General features: G+C 45.4%; 1 protein-coding gene across 1 annotated transcript; it reads left to right on the plus strand.

Moving 5' to 3' along the window:
* The first annotated feature begins 238 nt into the window (after positions 1–238).
* SLBP (stem-loop histone mRNA binding protein) lies at positions 239–21,636 on the plus strand. The gene is made up of 8 exons (XM_069744898.1): positions 239–357; positions 5,160–5,294; positions 5,822–5,929; positions 8,503–8,565; positions 12,306–12,446; positions 14,611–14,760; positions 15,944–15,995; positions 19,796–21,636. The coding sequence occupies exons 1-8, from the start codon at positions 320–322 to the stop codon at positions 19,907–19,909; spliced, it is 801 nt and encodes a 266-aa protein (XP_069600999.1). The 5' UTR covers positions 239–319; the 3' UTR covers positions 19,910–21,636.
* Positions 21,637–22,663: the final 1,027 nt, after the last annotated feature.

A 22,663-nucleotide genomic window follows, 5' to 3' on the forward strand; every position in this document is an offset into this window, starting at 1 on the left:
TCCAAAAGCATTTGTTTTTGAGGGGTGGCGTGTATATCTATTACCCTAGAATGGTTTGTTTTAGTGCAGATAAATCTTCAAATTCATCAGCAAATTTTAGTTATTTCTAAAATATTTTTTTAAGTTTATAAAATTGAGTCTAAAAAAATAAAAAAAATCGTGTTTGAGGGAGTGTATATTTATTTGTACTCCCCCTCCGGCTGCTCAGCAGTGGTATATTCTGGCATGGTCAGTTAAAGGCTCTGTTTCTGGCGCGCTTCGCTTTAGTAGGTGGAGAGAGACGCGTCGTGAGGTTGGTTCTGTAGGAAGCATCGCAGTCATGTACAGACACCGGGACAACCGCGCTGACGGCCGCCGGTAAGTTGTGCGCTCGGGAGGGGGGTATGCTTTCTTTATAACGGCGTTGCTATGACCTGTTCGTTTTTTTTTTTTCAATAACTTTATTAGAAATGTTCAGATACACTCAATGGTTATAAAGGGGAACCACAATGATTTTTAGGCGCCCTAAAGAAACGTTCGTGAACTTGGGGGCTGAAATAGTGTCTGTGTCCCCACCACCTCTGTGGGCCGGGATCTGCTCCCTGTTAATGGACCTAATACCTTTTTAGAACCTTTTTGTAAATCCCCTTTTAGTCACTATCTGCAATTTGGACCATCCCTTTAAGAGTGGTTATGCATGGCTGTAAGCGCTCCTTTAAGGTGCCGTCCATTGTTGTGTGTGAGGGGAAGACATGTGTCCTCTATAGGCCTCCATAATAGAGTGCGGTAAGAAACTATTAGGCCATGTTCACACGGTGCGTTTTTGCTGTTTTTTTTAATGCAGATTTTACAGAACCAGCGAAAGCTGAGATTTCGGAGAATCTCGTGCAAATATTTTTTTTTCTTAACGGATTTTAGTTTTTAGTGCAAGAATATTAAAGTTGCATCATGAAGGGGGGGCACTAAATGTTATCAGCATGCACAAGAGGCAGCAAAAACATGCTTTTTGTAAAGCGGCTTCTTAATTGACAATAGAGCAGGTTTTGCCTGTAGAAAAAAACATGTGAACATGGCTGGTTTCACATTTGCGTTTTTTGCCGCTGCGTTTTTTGCGCAAAAAACCACATGCGTTGTTTTTCCCTATACTTAACATTAAAATCGCATGCGTTTTTTTGCATGTGTTTTGCCCCTTTTTGCAGCCACATGCGTCTTTTCTATGCATGCGTTGTGTTGCAGAAATGCAACATGTAGTAATTTTTAGCTGCTGTTTTTGCGGCAAAAAAACCTATTGCTGTCTATGTAAACGCATGCGTTTTTAAGCACATGCGTTTGGTTGCGTTAAAAACGCATGCGTTTTTATAGAGAAAAAAAAAACAGAAGACACACTGATATGCCACCCCCCACCATAAAGGTGATAAAGGGATCCTAACCCTGACCCTAAAGGGATCCTAACCCTAGCTATTTCTGTTTATAGTGGGTTTTTTACTTGATTTTGATGATTGGCAGCTGTCACACACTTCTCATCATGCGTTGAAAAAACGCAAACGCATTAAAAAACACATGTAAACGCGTCAAAACGCTGCGTATTTTTCACCACATGCAAAAACTTATGCATCTAAAAAACGCAGCGTTTACATGCGTTTTTTTCACCATGCGTTTTTTTTAAACGCATGCGTTTTAAAACGCAAGTGTGAAACCAGCCTTAGTAAACTTTTTGTGGTAAACTTGTGCTTCGTCCTTGAGCCATAACTTGTGCTGTAGCCGTGTTTGGAGGGACGAGCTGTAGTTTGGATTAAAACACCGTCCGCTTTATCATACTGTGCTGAAAACAGGCCAAATAATGTAATAAGGTGAAATAAAGCCTTAAAATTTGTTGTTTATTTGCACACTAAAAGTAACAGCATTATGGTGCTACCAAATTTTCTTTGTTCCATGGCTGTGGAGTAGGGAAGGCTACTTTCACACTAGCATCGGGCCGACGCATCCTGTGACAACGCAGCACGACGGGGGCAGCGGATGCATTATTACAACGCATCCGCTGTCCCATTGTGAGTTGCAGGGAGGAGGGGGCGGAGTTCCGGCCGCGCATGCGCGGTCGGAAATGGCGGACACAACGCACCAAAAAACGTTACAAGCAACGTTTTTGGTGCCGACGGTCCGACATGACGGTTGCGACGTGTGGCAATGAGTCGCTAATACAAGCCTATGGAGAAAAAAATGCATTTTGCAAACAAGTTTGCAGGATGCGTTTTTTTCTGCAAAACGACGCATTGCGATGTACGACGCTAGTGTGAAAGTAGCCTTAGCCAAACCTCCCAACTCCCCAGCCCTGGTCACTACTGAGCATGTACATAAAGTGCAGCACAGATTCATCTCCTCTGACTCCACAGCACTGGTCACTATTGAGCATGTACATGAAGGTGCAGCACAGATTAATCTCATCTAGGACTCCCTAGCCCTGGTCACTACTGAGCATGTACATAAAGTGCAGCACAGATTCATCTCCTCTACCACTCCACAGCATTGGTCACTACTGAGCATGTACATACAGTGCAGCACAGATTCATCTCCTCTACCACTCCACAGCACTGGTCACTATTGAGCATGTACATGAAGGTGCAGCACAGATTAATCTCATCTAGGACTCCCTAGCCCTGGTCACTACTGAGCATGTACATAAAGTGCAGCACAGATTCATCTCCTCTACCACTCCACAGCACTGGTCACTACTGAGCATGTACATAAAGTGCAGCACAGATTCATCTCCTCTACCACTCCACAGCATTGGTCACTACTGAGCATGTACATACAGTGCAGCACAGATTCATCTCCTCTGACTCCACAGTACTGGTCACTACTGAACATGTACATAAAGTGCAGCACAGATTCATCTCCCCAAAAAGCCGAGATCCTTAAAGGGAACCTGTCACCTCGTTTTTTCAAGATATAAAAATAGCGCTAAATAGGGACAGAGCTGTGCTTTAAATTAGTGTTTTTTTGAAGCCTTTATTCCCCAGCTATGCTGCCGAAATACCTTTGTAAAGTCGCCGTTTTGGGCTGTCACTCACGCTGGTCTGGTCATATGGGCGTGGTGACAGCGCTGTTTCTCCCCCAGATTTCCGTTGGTGGCGTAGTGGTGTGCGCATGTCCAACAGGCGAATCCAGTGCGCAGGTGAAGGAAAAGAGCGCGATCTGCACTATTCCGCGGTTTATCGGTGGACGCGGCCATCTTTGTGAGGCCGTGCGTGCGCAGATGGTGCTTCCCGGGGCTTCAGGAAAATGGCCGTGGGATGCCGCGCGTGCGCAGATGGAGATCGCGGCGGCCATTTTCCTGAAGCCGAGTTCGGCTTCAGGAGAATAGCCGCCGTGATCTCCATCTGCGCACGCACGGCATCCCATTTTCCTGAAGCCCCGGGAAGCCGAGAAGTACCATCTGCGCACGCGCGGCCTCACAAAGATGGCCGCGTCCACCGATAAACCGCGGAATAGTGCAGATCGATGTTAATAAACTATCTGTGTTTTACAGATATATAATCTACTATATAATTGTCTAAGGGTCACTTCCGTCTTTCTGTGTGTCCTTCTGCCACGGATATTCATTGGTCGTGGCCTCTGTCATGGAAATCCAAGTCGCTGATTGGTCTCGCCTGTCATGGCTGCCGCAACCAATCAGCGACGGCCACAGTCCGATTAGTCCCTCCCCTACTCCCCTGCAGTCAGTGCTTGACGCCCGCTCCATACTCCCCGCAGTCACCGCTCACACAGGGTTAATGCCAGCGGTAACGGACCGCGTTATGCCGCGGGTAACTCACTCCGTTACCGCCGCTGTGACCAAGTTTTTACTATTGATGCTGCCTATGCGGCATCAATAGTAAAAAGATCTAATGTTAAAAACAATAAAAAAACAAAAAACCTGCTATTCTCACCTTCCGTAGTAGATGATGCGCTCGCACCTGCCGCCAGCTTCCTTTCCCAGAGATGCATTGCGAAATTACCCAGAAGACTTAGCGGTCTCGCGAGACTGCTAATTGATCTGGGTAATTTCGCAATGCATCCTGGGAACGAAAGATGGCGGCAGCCGCGTGCGTATCGCCAGAGGTTTGCTGGATCCCGGCGGGTGAGTATATAACTATTTTTTATTTTAATTATTTTTTTTTTTTACAGGGATATGGTGCCCACACTGCTGTATACTACGTGGGCTGTGTTAGATACCGCGTGGCTGCTATATACTACCTGGCCAGTGTTAGATACTATGTGGGCAGTGTTTTATACTGCGTGGGCTGCGTTATATACTACATGGCTGCTATATACTACGTGAGCAGTGTTATATACTACATGGCTGTGTTCTATACTGCGTGCTAGATACTATGTGGGCTGTGCTATATATTACGTGGGCTGTTATATATTACGTGGCCAGTGTTACATACCGCGTGGGCTGCGTTGTATGCCGCGTGGGCTGCGTTGTATGCCGCGTGGGCTGCGTTGTATGCCGCAATATGTATGTATGTCTATAGCAGCCACATGGCATATACCACAGGCTACGTAGTACTCCTATATACTACGTGGCCTGTGCTATATACTATGTGGCTGCTATATACATACATATATATTCTAGAATACCCGATGCGTTAGAATCAGGCCACCATCTAGTTTAATATATGTAGAGAAAAAAATATATACAGTAGATGGGTAAAAAAAAACTAAGAATATGCATACATACGCACTCTTTGGGGTGGGATAGGAGAAAGCGATTTATACCAATATTTTTTTTTTTTCCTTATTCCCTTTTTAAGAACTTAATCTTGCAATCTTACTCGCTTATTCAGTACACCACAATACCACACTATTGCAGCAGTGTTAAACTGAGGATCTTTTATGAAACCAAGCCAATTTCTTGCATGGCAAATACTGGGGTCTCAGTAGGTCCTCATCTGCCATGGAAACTCATGGTTTATAGTGTGTGATGGTTGCCACGTTTAAGTCCCCCCCTTTTTTTGTTACCTAAATGTCTGACATGCTTGCCTGTGGCATTTAAAAGGTTAAACTTGCTATCTGTGAGGGTCTCTGTGCTTTAACTACCCCCGTCCCCCGCAATAGTTTTATCCCCACTCTTTAATGTTATATTAATAATTTTGGTTAATTTTCTGTGAAAAATTTAATATTTCTGTCCCCCCTTGTAGATGTGAGGCACCCATCCGCTGGTCGCAGGGGCGAAAGCGCCGAATAGATGGTGATTTTCTACGCCAAACTGATGAAGAGAAGACGATATTTGATGAAGAGAAGCCTTCCAGCAGCGGTGACAAGCGTCCCGACAGGTGAGATGGGTGTACATACATCATTAGAGTTCTCCTTTATTTCAATTTAATCGAAAATTCACTATTATAGGGGTATTCCACTTAAAAGAAAAGCATCCCAAATGCTGTAAATGCCAAACATAACAGGATGTAGTTGCCTTCCTTGTGTCCAGTGCCGACTCCCTGCCACCGCCGCTCCGTTCTCAGTGTTGTGGCGGTGACGTCACGTAGTGCAATCAGTAGCCAATCACTGAGGTCAGAGGATCGAGCGGTCCACCCAGATAGCTGCTGAACGATCTGCTTTATATTGTAGTTTTATTTTATATTTTTTCAATCTTGCTTTACTGGGGAGTTTGCTGCTCGTGCTATTAAGATAAATATATTTGCAAACTTTACACTTAATTTTTGCTTTTCTGCAATTTTCCGACTTGCTGTCAGCTGCCTGTAGCCAGTGTAGAATTGCACTATTGTAATCCTGGCACTGATGGGCGGCCATTACTCAATCTGTGATCTGTTAGGCTGATCTCTCGGCCTTCCTTTCCTATCAGCTTCACCACACCAGAGAGCCACAAGCCGGTGTCCAGATGTAAGGACTGGGGCTCAGCCGTGGAAGAGGAAGAACTCTTAATGGAAACCGTGGAGAAAGACTTGGCAAAGTAAGTCCAGTATCTCATTTCTGTTTTCATATGGTCTCTTTATCAGTTGTCTTTGGGTTTCAAATCCGTTTAACTGTATTTTTCGGATTATAAGACGCTTCGGATTATAAGACGCACCCCAAATTTTGAGGAGAGAAATAAGAAAAATACATTTTTTAATAAATTGGTGGTGCTGCTTATAATCCTTGCATCTTATTGCTTACCGGGGGTGGTGGCTGCAGTGAAGCAGGGTCGCTGCTGGAGGAGGCCGGAGTGGGGTGATGCTCCAGGCCGCAGGCAGGGATGAGTCAGGTGCACCCATGTGAGGTGCGCCGCTGCGGGGTTCTTGTGCTGCTGCTGGGTGTCTGGGTGCCCTGTTGTCTCCGGTGCCCAGCGGTGCTGCATGGGTGTCCGGCGCTGCCCGGGGCTCTGCCGACATTTAGCGACAGGCCAGAGCCCCGACACTTCCAGGGTTCCATGTGCGCTGGTCTCCGGGAATATGGCCGCCTGGGACGGCGCATGCGTTGATGGTGATCTTGTGTGTATGATGCTTTAATTTATTAACTTTTTTTTTTCTTGGGAGGTAACCAAAAAAGAAATTATGCGGTTTTCCAATTGACTTAATAAATTCCATATTTTACTAGATAGGACTTTTACAAAGGCAGCTGTCCCAGATGTTAATTGTTTTTCTTTTCATTTTTATTAGCCGTTAAACGGGGCTAAACTAAAATATTATATTTTTAAATATTTTCTATTTTATAACTTTTTTTTGAGGGGGTCCCCAATGAAACTTGTACCTGTTCGATTGCTTATACTATACAATGTAATGTCAGTGTTGAAATATATACACTGCTCAAAAAAATAAAGGGAACGCTTAAACAGAATATAACTCCAAGTTAATCAAACTTCTGTGAAATCAAACTGTTCACTTAAAAAGCAACACTGTCTGACAATCAATTTCACATGCTGTTGTGCAAATGGAATAGACAACAGATGGAAATTATTGGAAATTATCAAGACACCCTCAATAAAGGAGTGGTTCTGCAGGTGGGGACCACAGATCACATCTCTGTACCAATGATTTCTGGCTGATGATTTGGTCACTTTTGAATGTTGATTGTGCTTTCACACTCATGGTAGCATGAGATGGACTCTACAACCCACACAAGTGGCTCAGGTTGTGCAGCTCATCCAGGATGGCACATCAATGCAAGCTGTGGCAGAAAGGTTTTCTGTGTCTGTCAGCGTAGTGTCCAGAGGCTGGAGGCGCTACCAGGAGACAGGCCAGTACACCAGGAGATGTGGAGAGGGTCGTAGGAGGGCAACAACCCAGCAGCAGGACCGCTACCTCAGCCTTTGTGCAGGGAGGAACAGGAGGAGCACTGCCAGAGCCCTGCAAAATGACCTCCAGCAGGCCACAAATGTGCATGTGTCTGCACAAACGGTTAGAAACCGACTCCATGAGGATGGTCTGAGGGCCCAACGTCCACAGATGGGGGTTGTGCTCACAGCCCAACACCATGCAGCACGCTTGGCATTTGCTACAGAACACCAGGATTGCCAAATTCGCCACTGGCGCCTTGTGCTCTTCACAGATGAAAGCAGGTTCACACTGAGCACATGTGACAGACGTGACAGAGTCTGGAGACGCCGTGGAGAGCAATCTGCTGCCTGCCACATCCTTCAGCATGACCAGTTTGGCAGTGGGTCAGTAATGGTGTGGAGTGGCATTTCTTTGGAGGGCCGCACAGCCCTCCATGTGCTCGCCAGAGGTAGCCTGACTGCCATTAGGTACCGAGATGAGATCCTCAGACCCCTTGTGAGACCATATGCTGGTGCGGTTGGCCCTGGGTTCCTCCTAATGCAGTACAATGCCAGACCTCATGTGGCTGGAGTGTCAGCAGTTCCTGCAAGATGAAGGCATTGAAGCTATGGACTGGCCCGCCCGTTCCCCAGACCTGAATTCGATTGAACACATCTGGGACATCATGTCTCGCACCATCCACCAACGTCACGTTGCACCACAGACTGTCCAGGAGTTGGCGGACGCTTTAGTCCAGGTCTGGGAGGAGATCTCTCAGGAGACCATCCGCCACCTCATCAGGAGCATGCCCAGGCATTGTAGGGAGGTCATACAGGCACTTGGAGGCCACACACAATACTGAGCATCATTTCCTTGTCTTGAGGCATTTCCACTGAAGTTGGATCAGCCCGTAGTTTGATTTTCCTCTAGGATTTTGAGCATCATTCTATCTCCAGACCTCCGTGGGATTAGTTGTGACTCGCATTGATCATTTTTGTTTTATTGTTCTCAACACATTCCACTATGTAATGAATAAAGTGATATCTAGGATGTTTGATTTTAGTGCTCCCTTTATTTTTTTTGAGCTGTGTTGTAATCTACCTCTGGAGCGAAGCTTCACAAGACTGGATTGACAGTCAAAGGGGATCTTGAGCAGATCCCTGGTTGATAATCAATCTGTCCCCCACAAAGTGAAAAAATGTCATCCACAAGAAAATAAGCGAAGAAACTTAAGTAAAGTGCATTTTTTAAAATTTGTCTATAAAAATAATTTTATTTTTTTGTATGACAGGTACAGAAGAAAACTGCTTGTTAATGAGCTGGAACCAAGAGAGCGGAGATTGTCATCTGGGAGGTACGCGGCTTTATTCTATGTTCTGTCCCAGGGTGAAAGTGTTGTGTGGGCTTTTGTGAAACCATTACTTATCCATGATATCGCTCTCGGGTCCTGCGCTGAAATCGCCCACATGATTGATGCAGCTACTCGCTGGCCTCAGCGTTTATGCTGGACATGTCTGTGGTTGGCTGCAGCGGTGACACATCGGGGCCCTGATCTTGTGATGGAAGCTGGTCCGGACTCATGTGTAACGTTTATGGAATATCCTTTGGATGTGCTGTACATGTACAAGATGGGAAGCCAGTCTGTACTGTTTATCGTCTGACTATTGACCCTTTCACCCCTGGGCCATTTTTCTTTTTTTTTTTTTCCGCCCCACCTATTGAAGAGCCTTTTTATTTTTTACGTACATGTTGTACTTTCGTGACACCATTCATTTTCCAGCATACTGTATGGTAAAAATCAAACAAAAATTCCAAGTATGGTGAAATTGCAAAAGTTAAATTCCACTAGTGTTAGGTCTATTTACTATGTTCACTATATGGTAAAATTGACCTGTCAATGATTTTCCAGGTCATTATGATCACGCAGATGGGAAACCTTAATTATTTTTTTAAGCAGTGATAAATTTAAATGAAAACATTTTGCTTTTACTATTTTCCGAGGCCCATAACCTTTTCATTTTTTGTGATCTGGGGCTGGTGAAGGTTTTTTTTTTTTTTGTTCCCTAAGCTGATTTTTTTTTTTTTTAATACCATTTTGGGATAGATAACATATTTTCATCACCTGTTGCATTTTATTGCGATGTTGCGCCTGAAAAAAAATCTGTCATTTTTTGAGATTTTTTTTTCTTCCATTACGCAGTTTAGCAATTACCGTATATACTAGAGTATAAGCCGACCCCCCCTAATTTTGCAACAAAAAACTGGGAAAACTTAATGACTCAAGTATAAGCCTAGGGTGGAAAATGCAGCAGCTACCGGTAAATGTCAAAAGTAAAAATAGATACTAATAAAAGTAAAATTAATTGAGACATCAGTAGGTTAAGTGTTTTTGAATATCCATATTGAATCAGGAGCCCCATATAATGCTCCATGCAGTTCCTTATGGCCCCATAAATGCACCATATAATGCTCCATGCAGTTATGGCCCCATAAATGCCCCATATAATGCTCCATGCAGTTATGGCCCCATAAATGCCCCATATAATGTTCCATGCAGTTATGGCCCCATAAATGCTCCATATAATGCTCCATGCAGTTCTTTATGGCCCCATAGATGCTCCATATAATGCTCCATGCAGTTCTTTATGGCCCCATAAATGCTCCATATAATGCTCCATGCAGTTCTTTATGGCCCCATAGATGCTCCATATAATGCTCCATGCAGTTCTTTATGGCCCCATAAATGCTCCATATAATGCTCCATGCAGTTCTTTATGGCCCCATAGATGCTCCATATAATGCTCCATGCAGTTCTTTATGGCCCCATAGATGCTCCATATAATGCTCCATGCAGTTCTTTATGGCCCCATAGATGCTCCATATAATGCTCCATGCAGTTCTTTATGGCCCCATAAATGCTCCATATAATGCTCCATGCAGTTCTTTATGGCCCCATAGATGCTCCATATAATGCTCCATGCAGTTCTTTATGGCCCCATAAATGCTCCATATAATGCTCCATGCAGTTCTTTATGGCCCCATAGATGCTCCATATAATGCTCCATGCAGTTCTTTATGGCCCCATAAATGCTCCATATAATGCTCCATGCAGTTCTTTATGGCCCCATAGATGCTCCATATAATGCTCCATGCAGTTCTTTATGGCCCCATAAATGCTCCATATAATGCTGCATGCAGTTATGGCCCCATAAATGCTCCATATAATGCTGCATGCAGTTATGGCCTCATAAATGCCCCATATAATGCTCCATGCAGTTATGGCCCCATAGATGCTCCATATAATGCTCCATGCAGTTCTTTATGGCCCCATAAATGCTCCATATAATGCTGCATGCAGTTATGGCCCCATAAATGCTCCATATAATGCTCCATGCAGTTATGGCCTCATAAATGCCCCATATAATGCTCCATGCAGTTATGGCCCCATAGATGCTCCATATAATGCTGCATGCAGTTATGGCCCCATAGATGCTCCATATAATGCTGCATGCAGTTATGGCCCCATAGATGCTCCATATAATGCTGCATGCAGTTATGGCCCCATAGATGCTCCATATAATGCTGCATGCAGTTATGGCCCCATAGATGCTCCATATAATGCTCCATGCAGTTATGGCCCCATAGATGCTCCATATAATGCTGCATGCAGTTATGGCCCCATAGATGCTCCATATAATGCTGCATACAGTTATGGCCCCATAGATGCTCCATATAATGCTGCATGCAGTTATGGCCCCATAGATGCTCCATATAATGCTGCATGCAGTTATGGCCCCATAGATGCTCCATATAATGCTCCATGCAGTTCTTTATGGCCCCATAGATGCCCCATATAGCATTGTGCCACATGTAATGCTGCTGCTGCACTAAAAAAAAAAAAAAAAATGACATGCTCGCCTCTCGTTGCTGCTTCTCAGCGTCCTATCTCTCCGCACTGACTGTTCAGGCAGAGGGCGGCGCGCACACTAAGGCTGTGTGCACACATTGCAGATTTTTCACGTTTTTTCGCTATAAAAACCGCGGGAAAAAACCACATACATTATGTATCCCATCATTTAGAATGCGTTCCGCAATTTTTGTGCACATCATCGCGGTAATAAACACAGCATGTTAATTAATTTTGCGGATTTCCCACTATATTATTGCATTGGGAACCTCCAGAAAAATCCGCACAAAAACGCGCAAAAAAAACGCATGCGGATTTCTTGCAGAAAATGTCCTGTTTTGCTCAGGAAATTTCTGCAAGAAATCCTGAACATGTGCACATAGCCTAATACGTCATCGCGCCCTCTGACCTGAACAGTCACTGCAGAGGACGCGGAAGACGAGGCGGCGGTGGAACGCGGAAAGGTGAATGACATACTCACCTGCTCCTGACGCGGTCCTCGCATGTCCCACGGTCTCTGGGTGCCAGCAGCTTCTTCCTGTAGTGAGCTGTCAATGGTACTGCTCATTACAGTAATGAATATGCGGCTCCACCCTATGGGAGTGGAGTCCATATTCATTACTTTAATGAGCAGTACCAGGGACCGCTGAACAGGGGAAGAAGCTGCTGCGCCCAAAGGCCGTGGGACCTGCGGGGACCGCGTCAGTAGCAGGTGAGTATTTGACAGGTGTCGCTCCCCCTCACACCCGCCGACACTCAACCCCCCCAACCTCCCCCCCTTCTATGACTCTAGTATAAGCTGAGCGGCACTTTCAGCCCATTTTTAGGGCTGAAAATCTCAGCTTATACTTGAGTGTATACGGTAGATTAATTTCTGATATTTTCAAACTTTCTAAATGCAGTAATTCCAAATGTATGTAGTTAATTGATTTCAGTGGGGGTGGGATTTACTGTATTTAATAGTCCCCATAAGCTGTGATTGTCAGAGCGTTTTTGTGGTACATAGCGGCCGGCATCAGTCAGGGACACTACATGTGAAGTGTACGTCCGGTCATAAAGGGGTTAATGCCGTGTGGCAAAAAGCAAGACTGGGTCAATATTGGTTGCACTCAATTCTGTCTTTTAATTTTCCAAGCTTCATTTGAAAAATCCTAATTTATTTATTTTATTTTTTTTTTTTAATAAAGCTCTGATTCAAAGGAATCAAAGAGTTCTTCAACCCAAGGAGAAATGGAAACCGATCCGGCGATTCTTGCCAGGAGACAAAAGCAAATAAACTACGGAAAGAACACAATCGCATATGACAGATACATACAAGCTGTGCCAAGGTAATAACTTTGTTACGTAACTTATCTGAACATTATTATTTATTATAGCACCATTTAGTCCATGGCGCTTTACATGAGGAGGGGTATACAAAATAAACAAGTACTATAATCTTAAACAATACAGGTCACAACTGGTGCAGGAGAGAGGACCCTCATTTTTTTTTTTTTTTATAGCGCCATTTATTCCATGGTGCTTTACATGTGAAAAAGGGGGCAAATATAGACAAATGCAATAAACGTGAGCAAAAAACAAGGCACTAATGGGTACAGGAGGAGAGAGGACCCTGACGCGAGGGCTCAGTCTGCAGGGGATGGGTGAGGATACACTAGGAGAGGGTAGAGCTGGTTGTGCAGCGGTTCAGTAGGTTGAGGGTCACTGCAGGCTGTACTCTTGTCGGAAGAGGTGAGTCTTCAGGTTTTATTTGAAGGTTTCTATGGTAGGTGAGTCTCATGTGTTGGGGAAGAGGGTTCCAGAGTATGGGGGAAGCACGGGAGAAGTCTTGGATGCGGTTGTGGGAAGAAGAGATGAGGGGAGTAGAGAAGGAGATCATGAGGATCGGAGGTTGCGTGTAGGTAGGTACCGGGAGACGAGGTCACAGATGTATGGAGGAGACATTGTGGATGGCTTTGCATGTCATAGTGAGGGTTTTGAGCTAGAGTCTCTGGATGATAGGAGGCCAGTGAAGGGCTAGGCATAGGGGAGAGGCTGGGGAATAGCGGGGAGACGGGTAAATTAGTCGGGCAGCAGAATGTAGGATGGATTGGAGTGGTGCCAGAGGGGAGGCCAGAGAGTAGGAGGTTGCAGTAATCGAGGTGGGAGATAAGGGCATGCTTTAATGTTTTTGTGGTTTCATGGTCAAGGAATGCGCGGATCTGGGTAATGTTTGACTTTGAGACGGCAGGAGGAGGCAAGGGCTTGAATATGTGGCTTGAGGGCAGAATCGAGGATCACCCCATGGCACCGAGCATGTGAGACTGGGGGAAATTGAGAAGCCATTGATGGATAGGTCTGGTGGAGGGGTAGAGTGAGGTGGGGGAAGATGATTAATTCTGTTTTGTCCATGTTCAGTTTTAGAAAGTGATCAGAAAAGAAGGCTGAGATAGCAGACAGACAGTGTGGGATTTTGGTGAGTAAGGAGGTCAGGTCCGGATAGGTAGATCTGCGTGTCATCAGCATAGAGATGATATTGTAAATCGTGGGATTCTATGAGCTGTCCCAGGCCGAAGGTGTAGCTGGAGAAGAGTAGGGGTCCTAGAATTGAGCCTTGAGGAACACCGACAGACAAGGAGCAAGATGAGGTGGTGTGGGGGACGGAAACACTAAATGTTTGGTCTGTCAGATATGACGAGATCCAGGATAGGTCCAATTCTGTGGTGCCAAGAGATGAGAATCTGTAGCAGGAGGGAGTGGTCCACTGTGTCGAAGGCAGAAGACAGGTCCAGGAGATGGAGGACAGAGTAGTGTCGCTTGCTCTTGGCGGTTAGTAGGTCATTGGTCACTTTAGTCAGTTGAGTGATATGGTCGGAAGCCAGATTGTAACTGGACAGTGAGCAGGAGGAGAGGTGGGAGGACAGTTCAAGATGGAGACTTGTTATGGCTCTTTGGTGGGATTATCATGTTAAGTGCACCAAATAAATAATTTTGCTACATTAGCCCCTTTCCAACAAATACATGCTATTTTGGATGTGGCTGTATGCAGCATGAACCAAAGGGCCTTGTGGCCTCCATCTTTGTATTCCCTTGGTCAGACTGTGACCAAGCTTCATTGGAGATCACTTCTAGGAGGAATAAAGCAAAGCTTAAATATTCCCAAGGGGAAAATATAGCTATACTCTGAAACGTTAAGAATAATGATGGGAAATTGGAACTGCATTACTTCCATAAAAATGGGTAAACGCTACATTATGTACATATGGAATATTGTAAAAATAGAACTGAAGTATTTCTATAGAAATACAGAGAAACGCACTTAAATGTATTTTCTTAGCTGGCACCTGTACACACTAGTTTGGAGGTGCTGGTCCAAATATTTTTCAACTCTGGAAAAGGTTGAAGCCATTTTGGTGGCTAAAATTCTGAATTTTGCTTCCTAGAGAACGGTGTTACTTGGTTTCCTTTGCTTCATATGTAAAATATTTTGTGCTATTTTTTTTTTCTTGCCAGACAATCAAGACAGCAAAAAGTTCATCCCCGGACTCCAAATAAATTTAAGAAATACAGCCGCAGATCTTGGGACCAGCAGATTAAACTTTGGCGTATTCAGCTACATGCATGGGATCCCCCAAAAGAGGATGCGGACGATCTGCAACCATTGTAAGGAGCTTGCTTTTCTTATACTTCCTTCAGTAAACAGCGGTGGCAATTCTTGCCTAGCATTACACCCATGCTCATGTGTTCTGAAATCTGACTGAAAAAATGTTGGAGACACCTTGCAACTCTTGAAAAGGATGGAGGGTGATCTTGTTTGGTGGGTCGTCCTTCCACCTCTAACAATCTATCCATTGTCCTGCTGCTGGAGAACATGATGGCATGTTCTCCAGCAGAAATTAGATGAAAATACTGGCTTCCTTCCACTGATTTTCTACGCTAGGGGGACAGCATTTATCAGTGGCTCTTGTCCTCTTAACTGGAATCTCTCACTGGCAAATAATTGCCCCATACTGTTTAGCAGCTTTTTATATTTTTCCTCATTTTTATTAACATATCAATGGTATACATAGCCTGTACTAAGCAGGACTAAGCTCCAATCATTGATAACAAATTTGAGTGGCATTTATAGGAAGTGGCAGCAGAGCTCAAAAAATGTTTATAATTTCTTCTTTCCATTGCAGAAATACTAACTTGTAAAGTTTAGATTATATATTAAATACAACTAAGCGTTACCAGAGAATTGACTCTGAGGGGCGTGTACTTCTTCCCCTGCATGAGGATCACCAATCGGAAGCAGAAGGTGTTGCATGGGAGAAAAGACCACGCCTCCTCACTGATTTCTGCAGCTACTGTGTAGATACAGCAATTATGTATTATTATTATTAATTTATATAGCACCATTGATTCCGTGGTGCTGTACATGAGAAGGGGTTACATACAAGTTACAAATATCACATACATTAAACAAACTAACAATGATGGACTGATAGAGGGGCGAGGACCCTGCCCTTGCGGGCTTACATTCTCAGGATTATGGGGAAGGAGACAGTAGGTCGGGGGTTGCAGGAGCTCCGATGTTGGTGAGGCGGTAGCTTCGATAGTGATGAGGCAGCAGCGGGGTCAGTGCAGGCTGTAGGCTTTCCTGAAGAGATGGGTTTTCAGGTTCCGTCTGAAGGATCCGACTGTGTATTGCTTCAAACTCATCCTGATCGAAGTTGGTGTCTAAAATCTCATCTTTAACTTGCCAGAATTCTTGAGCAATTTATGCTAATTTGTCGAGAGTTTAGACTAAATGCTTTTTTTTTTTTTTTTGCCGCAACAAAACACCTGCTATTTTTTTTTCCAGTTCTGAAGATACGATGTGCGTAGCCTCTGACAAAGAATCTGAAGAGAACCTTGTAAGTAAAATATTAACTCTTAGGATACGTTCCCACCATGAGTTTGACAGTTCATATTTACTGTGCAAAAAAAATCCAGCGTCTTACATTTCCAGCAAAGTGGATGTAGTTTGTAGAAATCTCATACTCATTGTGTTTTTTTTGTAAAATTACCTGTGGTGCGGTTTTGAATGCTGCAGTGTGAATTTCTCTAGTGGGGAAATGTGGAGTTTTTTTTACGTGCGTTATGTGCAGATTTTCTTCATATAAATTGCATTACGTTTGAAAATCTGTAGATAAAAAAAATAATTTAATGCTCGCCGTAAAATCTTTCTTGGAGCCTTCATTGGTGGACACAAATAACCATGGGTGTATGCTGCTGTGGCTAGGGGGAGGCTGACTCTATGCAAAAATTTCCTCAGCAGTGTACATCCCATCAACTGGCACATAGCTCGTCAGTGAAAAAGCAGTAGGAGAAAAAAAAAACTGTACAGGCCCATAGGCACAAACCAGGCAGGGTTTTGTGTCCCCCCAATGAAGGCTCTAAGATTTTACGCTGAGTACCAAAAATCCTTCTTTATTGCTTCATTGGGGGACACAACCATGGTTCATCCTAAAGCGGTCCAGAGGGAAGGAACAGAATGATTGACAGAAAAAAATAGGACGGATGGCAGGCGACTGCCACTTGCATGTCTGTCTTCCCAGGCGGCATCAGCCAAAGCTTTGGTATGTAGATTGTAGAATTTCATGAGTAGACTACCATGGTAGTAGCCCTTAAAATCCAAGATGCAGAGGCCTGCTGGCAAACGACTCAGAAGGCTCCCATTGTCTGGGTGGAGTGATCTCACACCTGAAGGGGGGTGGTCTATCTTTAACAAAATATGCCTCCAGTGTGTAACCGAGCGAGTCCAGCGGTAGATTTAAAACCAAGAGGACCCTTACGATGACAGGGTGTCAGAATGATGGAAAGAAGCGATTCTTTAAAGGTAAAAACGTAGAGCTCTGACCAGGTCCAGCTTCTGAAGTGACCTTTCAGGGGGGATGAACTTAAGATGGGCAGAAGGAGAACGATGTCCTTGTTGATGTGGAATGAGGAGACCACCTTGGTAAGGAAGGGACTGGTATAGAACCACCTTGATGGAGAACGAGGAAAGGAGCGTCAAGAGCTTATAGTCCAGACACTCTTCTTAAGGATGTAATTGCTATCAAAAAGGCAACCTTCCAGGAAAGAAGTGAAGACGAAATGTCCTGAATGGGTTCGAAAGTAGGTTGCTGAACGCTTAAAACTAGATTAAGACCCCACGGGTCTACTGGAGGATGATATGGAGGAGCCAGACGAGCTGCTCCCTGAAGGAAGGCCTTGACCTGGGGACGAGAAGCCAAATTTAATTAAAAAAGAATTGAAAGCGCAGAGACCTGACCATTGGGGGGGGGAGATACTGAGAGAAAGCTTGGAGTCGAGGCCTGGCTGGAGAAAAGCCAGGATGGATGGGGAAAAAGACACAAAAGTGGATTGTCTGTGCCTCGATTTTCTTGATGACTCTTGTGATCAGCAAGAGGAGAAAAGTAAGGAAGAAAATGAGACCATGGGATGACCAAGATGTCCAAACCAATTGCCCAGGGGGCTTTTGAGACCCGGCTATGAAGCAAGGCACCTTGTGATTCCACAGAAGTGCCATTAGGCATATGTCAGGGGTGGCCAAGCTCTGGCAGATCTGATCGAACACTGGTTGAGGGACCACTCACCCGAGGACTTGACCCTGGCTACTTAGGAACTCTGATACCCATTTTTCCACTTGCTGCACGTTCCGCCCTTGTGATTTATGTATGCCACAGCCGTGGCGTTGTCTGAAGGCAAACTGGATGTCCTGCCAGTTGAAAAGGGGAGAGGTAGATTGCTGATTTCCAGCAAATTGATGGGGAAGAGGCATCTCGAATTCCAGCGACCCTGGACTGTGGTGAACGAAGACTGTTCCTAATCCCAAGAGACTGGTGTCTGTGATGACTACTTGCCAGCGGAAAGGAAGGAATGGTCTCCTTGGTGGATCCTCTCCCCCACAATTCTACTATGTTGGGGATTGCCTCACCCAGAGGGATAGTAGAATGGAACAGTAGGGAAGATAACCCCTTGTCCAAAGCTGGCAGAAGGCTCAGCTGAAGGTGGCTGGTATGGAACTAGGCAAAGGGCACAGCTCTCAATCTTCCCCAGTACACTCATGCAGAACCTCTGAGAATGCGGAGATGGGTGCCTCACAGCGAGTCTCCAGACAGAGATGAGATCTTTTCCTCTGGAAGGAGGACATTGCTGTGAGCGGTATCTAACATGCCCAAGATTATCAGGCGTTGAGTTGAAATCATGGAAGGTTTTTTAGTTTTGACTATCCAGATTGAGACTGGCAAGAGTGTTCAAGGCGACCTGAAGACTCTGGCAACAGTCTTGGGAAGGACAGACCGTTGAACAAGAGATCATCCTTACTATCCCCTTGGATTGAAGAATGGCCATAACTGTTGCCATCACCTTCGTAAACACCTTGGGGGCTGATGCTAGGCCGAAGGGGAGAGCAGTGAACTGGTAGTGTTCCTCCTGAATCGCGAATCAGAAATCTTTTGTGGGGACATAAATTGGAATGTGAAGGTTAGGTCTCCTGAATGTCCACCGAGGTGAGGAACTCCTTGGGTTCCATAGAGGTGATTACCAAACGAAGAGATGGCATCCTGAAGTGATGGAAGTGGACTCAACGGTTTAGCTGTTTGAGGTCCGGAATCTGACAGAACAGTCCTTCTAAAGAACCACAAAAGAACAGGTACGATGACTCCCTGTCCAAAGGGGAGAGCAAATGGCCTGAAAGGAACCTGAGCTGGGATCCTTGGGGATAGGACCTGAAAAAAATGACTTGTGGGAATTCAATCTTGTAGCCGGAGGTCATGATGTCTGACCCAGGCGTCGTAGACCACTGATAGCGACGTTTCTTGGAAGAGTAGAAGACTGCCACCCACCCTGGAATGATTCCAGGTGTGAGACCCATCATGCAGAAGAGAATCTATTGGAGCGGGACCTTGAGGGCTTTGCACATTGAATGGGAAGGTGTGAACTGGCCAGCAGAAAGGAGCACTGATAGGCTGGTGCACACTGGAGTGGTTGTGGACCAGCCACAGGGAAAAATATACCATCTCATGGGAGAGCGTGTGAGCAGGAAGCTTCGCTCTGATCGGATGGTGTGCTCATAGGAGAAGCTGGGGACTTATTTAGAAGGTGCTGTGGAACTTTTGTGATGCATTGGTGTAGCTGCGTGCAGAGTCCACCAATGCACCCCTGCCACCCGGAATGTGGGGGACAGTACCTGATGAGTCCCGATGACTCCTCATAGATGAGGACAGCACCCATTACACTAAGCTAAAACTGATGAGCATTGTGCCAGTCTGTGGGTGTATACTGCCTAGTGTCAGCCTCCTAGCGACAGCAGCATTAACCGCTGTGGAATATGTTGGTGTCATATAAATTAAGGTTGCCTGTGTCCCCCAATGAAGCGATAAATGCGTTTTCAGTGAGTTTCTGCTGCATCAGATGTTTTGTGGGGAATGATGCGGGCTCGGTGCCGGAGCCCGCATATAAGTGGAGTAGACTACCTTGATGTACCTAGACATCCGATGTCATAAAGGGATAATAACTTTTTCGAGTCATTTACTGGCCCAAAATAACTTCATGAATTGGATAAATTGACACTCAGCAGCCTATTGTCAGTGACCGAACTATACATACAGTAATATCCCGGAGCTTTATCTATAATCTGACTCTAACCTTTGCTTTTCTTTTGTTTTAGTTTTCTGGCACTCCAACCAAAGTCAGGAAAGTAGAAGCGGAAGGAGCATTTGACTTAAATGCCTGCCTAAATGATGGCGCTGACGATGACTTTGCTCAGCTAAGTGTCAGCTGATGAAGTTTCATGGATTTTTTTTTTATTCCTATATATGTATATAGGGCTCCCTGAGGACGGAGCTCGTGTTTGCTGCTCGTTGTGCAGCCTTTATGTAGAACTTTATGCCAATCCAGTCCTGTGTGATGTTGGTGCCGGCAGCTATATATTTCATGGAGCACTTCATACTGGAACAGCCGTGCCGTCAATGCTTTACCTACTGCTCGGAGTGGATGCGTCTGGTGACTGTTGCTGGGAGTTATCCTTTTTTTTTTTTTTTTTTTTTTTGTTATATACCTGGTGTACTGATGTTAAACATTGTCTAATATTAATGACACAAGGGTTGATCACAAGCCCCAAGAAAAGTCTTTGCAGGGTTGTATGTTTGGAGATTGCCACAGAGTGATGTTGCTTTTAATAAGAGTACCTAAACTAGATTTTTTTTCTTTTTTTCACATAAAAAATTTAATGCAATTGAAATAATTTGCTGTTTTTGCTCTGCAGCCCCAGTCCCACGTGACTGCTCTGCAGCCCCAGTCCCACGTGACTGCTCTGCAGCCCCAGTCCCACGTGACTGCTCTGCAGCCCCAGTCCCACGTGACTGCTCTGCAGCCCCAGTCCCACGTGACTGCTCTGCAGCCCCAGTCCCACGTGAATGCTCTGCAGCCCCAGTCCCACGTGACTGCTCTGCAGCCCCAGTCCCACGTGACTGCTCTGCAGCCCCAGTCCCACGTGACTGCTCTGCAGGCCCAGTCCCACGTGACTGCTCTGCAGCCCCAGTCCCACGTGACTGCTCTGCAGCCCCAGTCCCACGTGACTGCTCTGCAGCCCCAGTCCCACGTGACTGCTCTGCAGCCCCAGTCCCACGTGACTGCTCTGCAGCCCCAGTCCCACGTGACTGCTCTGCAGCCCCAGTCCCACGTGACTGCTCTGCAGCCCCAGTCCCACGTGACTGCTCTGCAGCCCCAGTCCCACGTGACTGCTCTGCAGCCCCAGTCCCACGTGACTGCTCTGCAGCCCCAGTCCCACGTGACTGCTCTGCAGCCCCAGTCCCACGTACACAGCATCTGTTACTGCTTTCTCATTTATGGGATCGTGCAGATGTCACAGCACAATGGACTGGCTGCCAATTTCCCAACCTGAACTTGACAGCCCCATTATATGCTCTGGGCCGTCAAGTTCAGGTTGGAAGATTTGTGGAGGGTCCATGCCAAGACTGTTTTGTGGATGTCTGTATGAAACCCCCTAGTCTGAGACTTAAAGGGTCAGGACACAATAGTGTTGCCAGAAACAAGTATTTTAATACTTGGATCGTTATGACAGCGATGAGACTTAATAATTGATCAGCCTTTTGTCAAAGTATGAATCTTTGTAATCCACCTCATTACGCTTCCTTCCTTCCATGCTGGTGGTTTTATCTGCCCAGCTCATGCTACCTTAGCAGCTGATTTGCTAAGATCAGTACTCCACTGCCTCCAGCTTAGACATCATTTACAAGCTCTGTCCTTGTTGGAGCATGCGAGGATAAAGTGGAGAAATCCATGTGAGGACCGATCAAATGCTGCTAAGACGGCATGAACTATGAAGATAAACAAGCACTTTCAGCTTGGGAATGAAAAAATAAAAGCAAAGGTAATGAACGATTACAAATAGTACTGATTTTTTTTCTAAGCTGATCAATAATGAAGTTAAAATAAAAACTCCTGCTTTTAGAAATTGCTGGTGGTCATGTTACTATCCTCACAAGTAAAAAAAAAAAAAAGAAACCTAAAAAATTGTTAAATTCCCTGAATGCATAAGAGCCAGAGGTTGATGACTGATGTTGGTCTCGGAAGCAGCTCATTGTGCTCCCTCCCTTGTTGCCTCTGCCGTTTTCAGCTGGGAGCGAAGATCTGCAGGGTGAACCCCGAAGATCAGAGTTCCTGCCAAAGTTGGCAGGAGAGGAGTACTGTTGGCAATTCAACATTAAATTAATGTCATCAGGAAGTTACCAACTTTGTTTTTCCGTAAAACTAATAAAAAAAAATAGTGGCTCTGTTCACACTAAACCTCTGCCGTGCATCTGAGGGTTCTGTCTGAATCCACCTAAAAACGGGAGTCAGAAGGGGCCATGGATTGCAATGACGTGAACGGCGTTTAAATGAACCATCTTTTTTTGTTTTTTTTCTTCTGAAAGTGTTCGTTTCTCCAGCTGGGCTCAAACTTAGTCGTCTACGTTTCTTTGCCTGTCTAAAGGGACACTTTATCGATACACCCATAATGGGCAGCTGACGGCTTCTCTGGGGGGCGGGCCCGACGGCTTCTCTGGGGGGCGGGCCCGACGGCTTCTCTGGGGGGCGGGCCCGACGGCTTCTCTGGGGGGCGGGCCCGACGGCTTCTCTGGGGGGCGGGCCCGACGGCTTCTCTGGGGGGCGAATGCGCTCCCCAAACTCTGCAAATCCTGCCAGTTAGTGGATACTATTTATATTTGGAAAAAAAACGTGCTGACTGGTTCTTATATTCTACCCCATACTGGATGCGCGCAGTGTTCATTTGTGCCGTCGACAGCTTCCCTATATGTAAATCTGAGACCTCGTCTTTGTGGAAGATCTGGCTGGCAAAACATAAGGGATCAGAGTTGCTTTAAATCTAGTTTATCACTTTGTTTCACCCTCCATATTTTGTGTTTTTCCTTTGATTGGTCCGTGTCTGACTTCCTCCGATCTGGACACGATGTTCTAGTCTGACGAGGCTCGTTACAACGGCCTCTTTCCACGTTTCCTACAACGTCGTCTA

Source organism: Ranitomeya imitator, chromosome 1 (assembly GCF_032444005.1).
Source record: "Ranitomeya imitator isolate aRanImi1 chromosome 1, aRanImi1.pri, whole genome shotgun sequence".
NCBI lineage: Eukaryota > Metazoa > Chordata > Amphibia > Anura > Dendrobatidae > Ranitomeya > Ranitomeya imitator.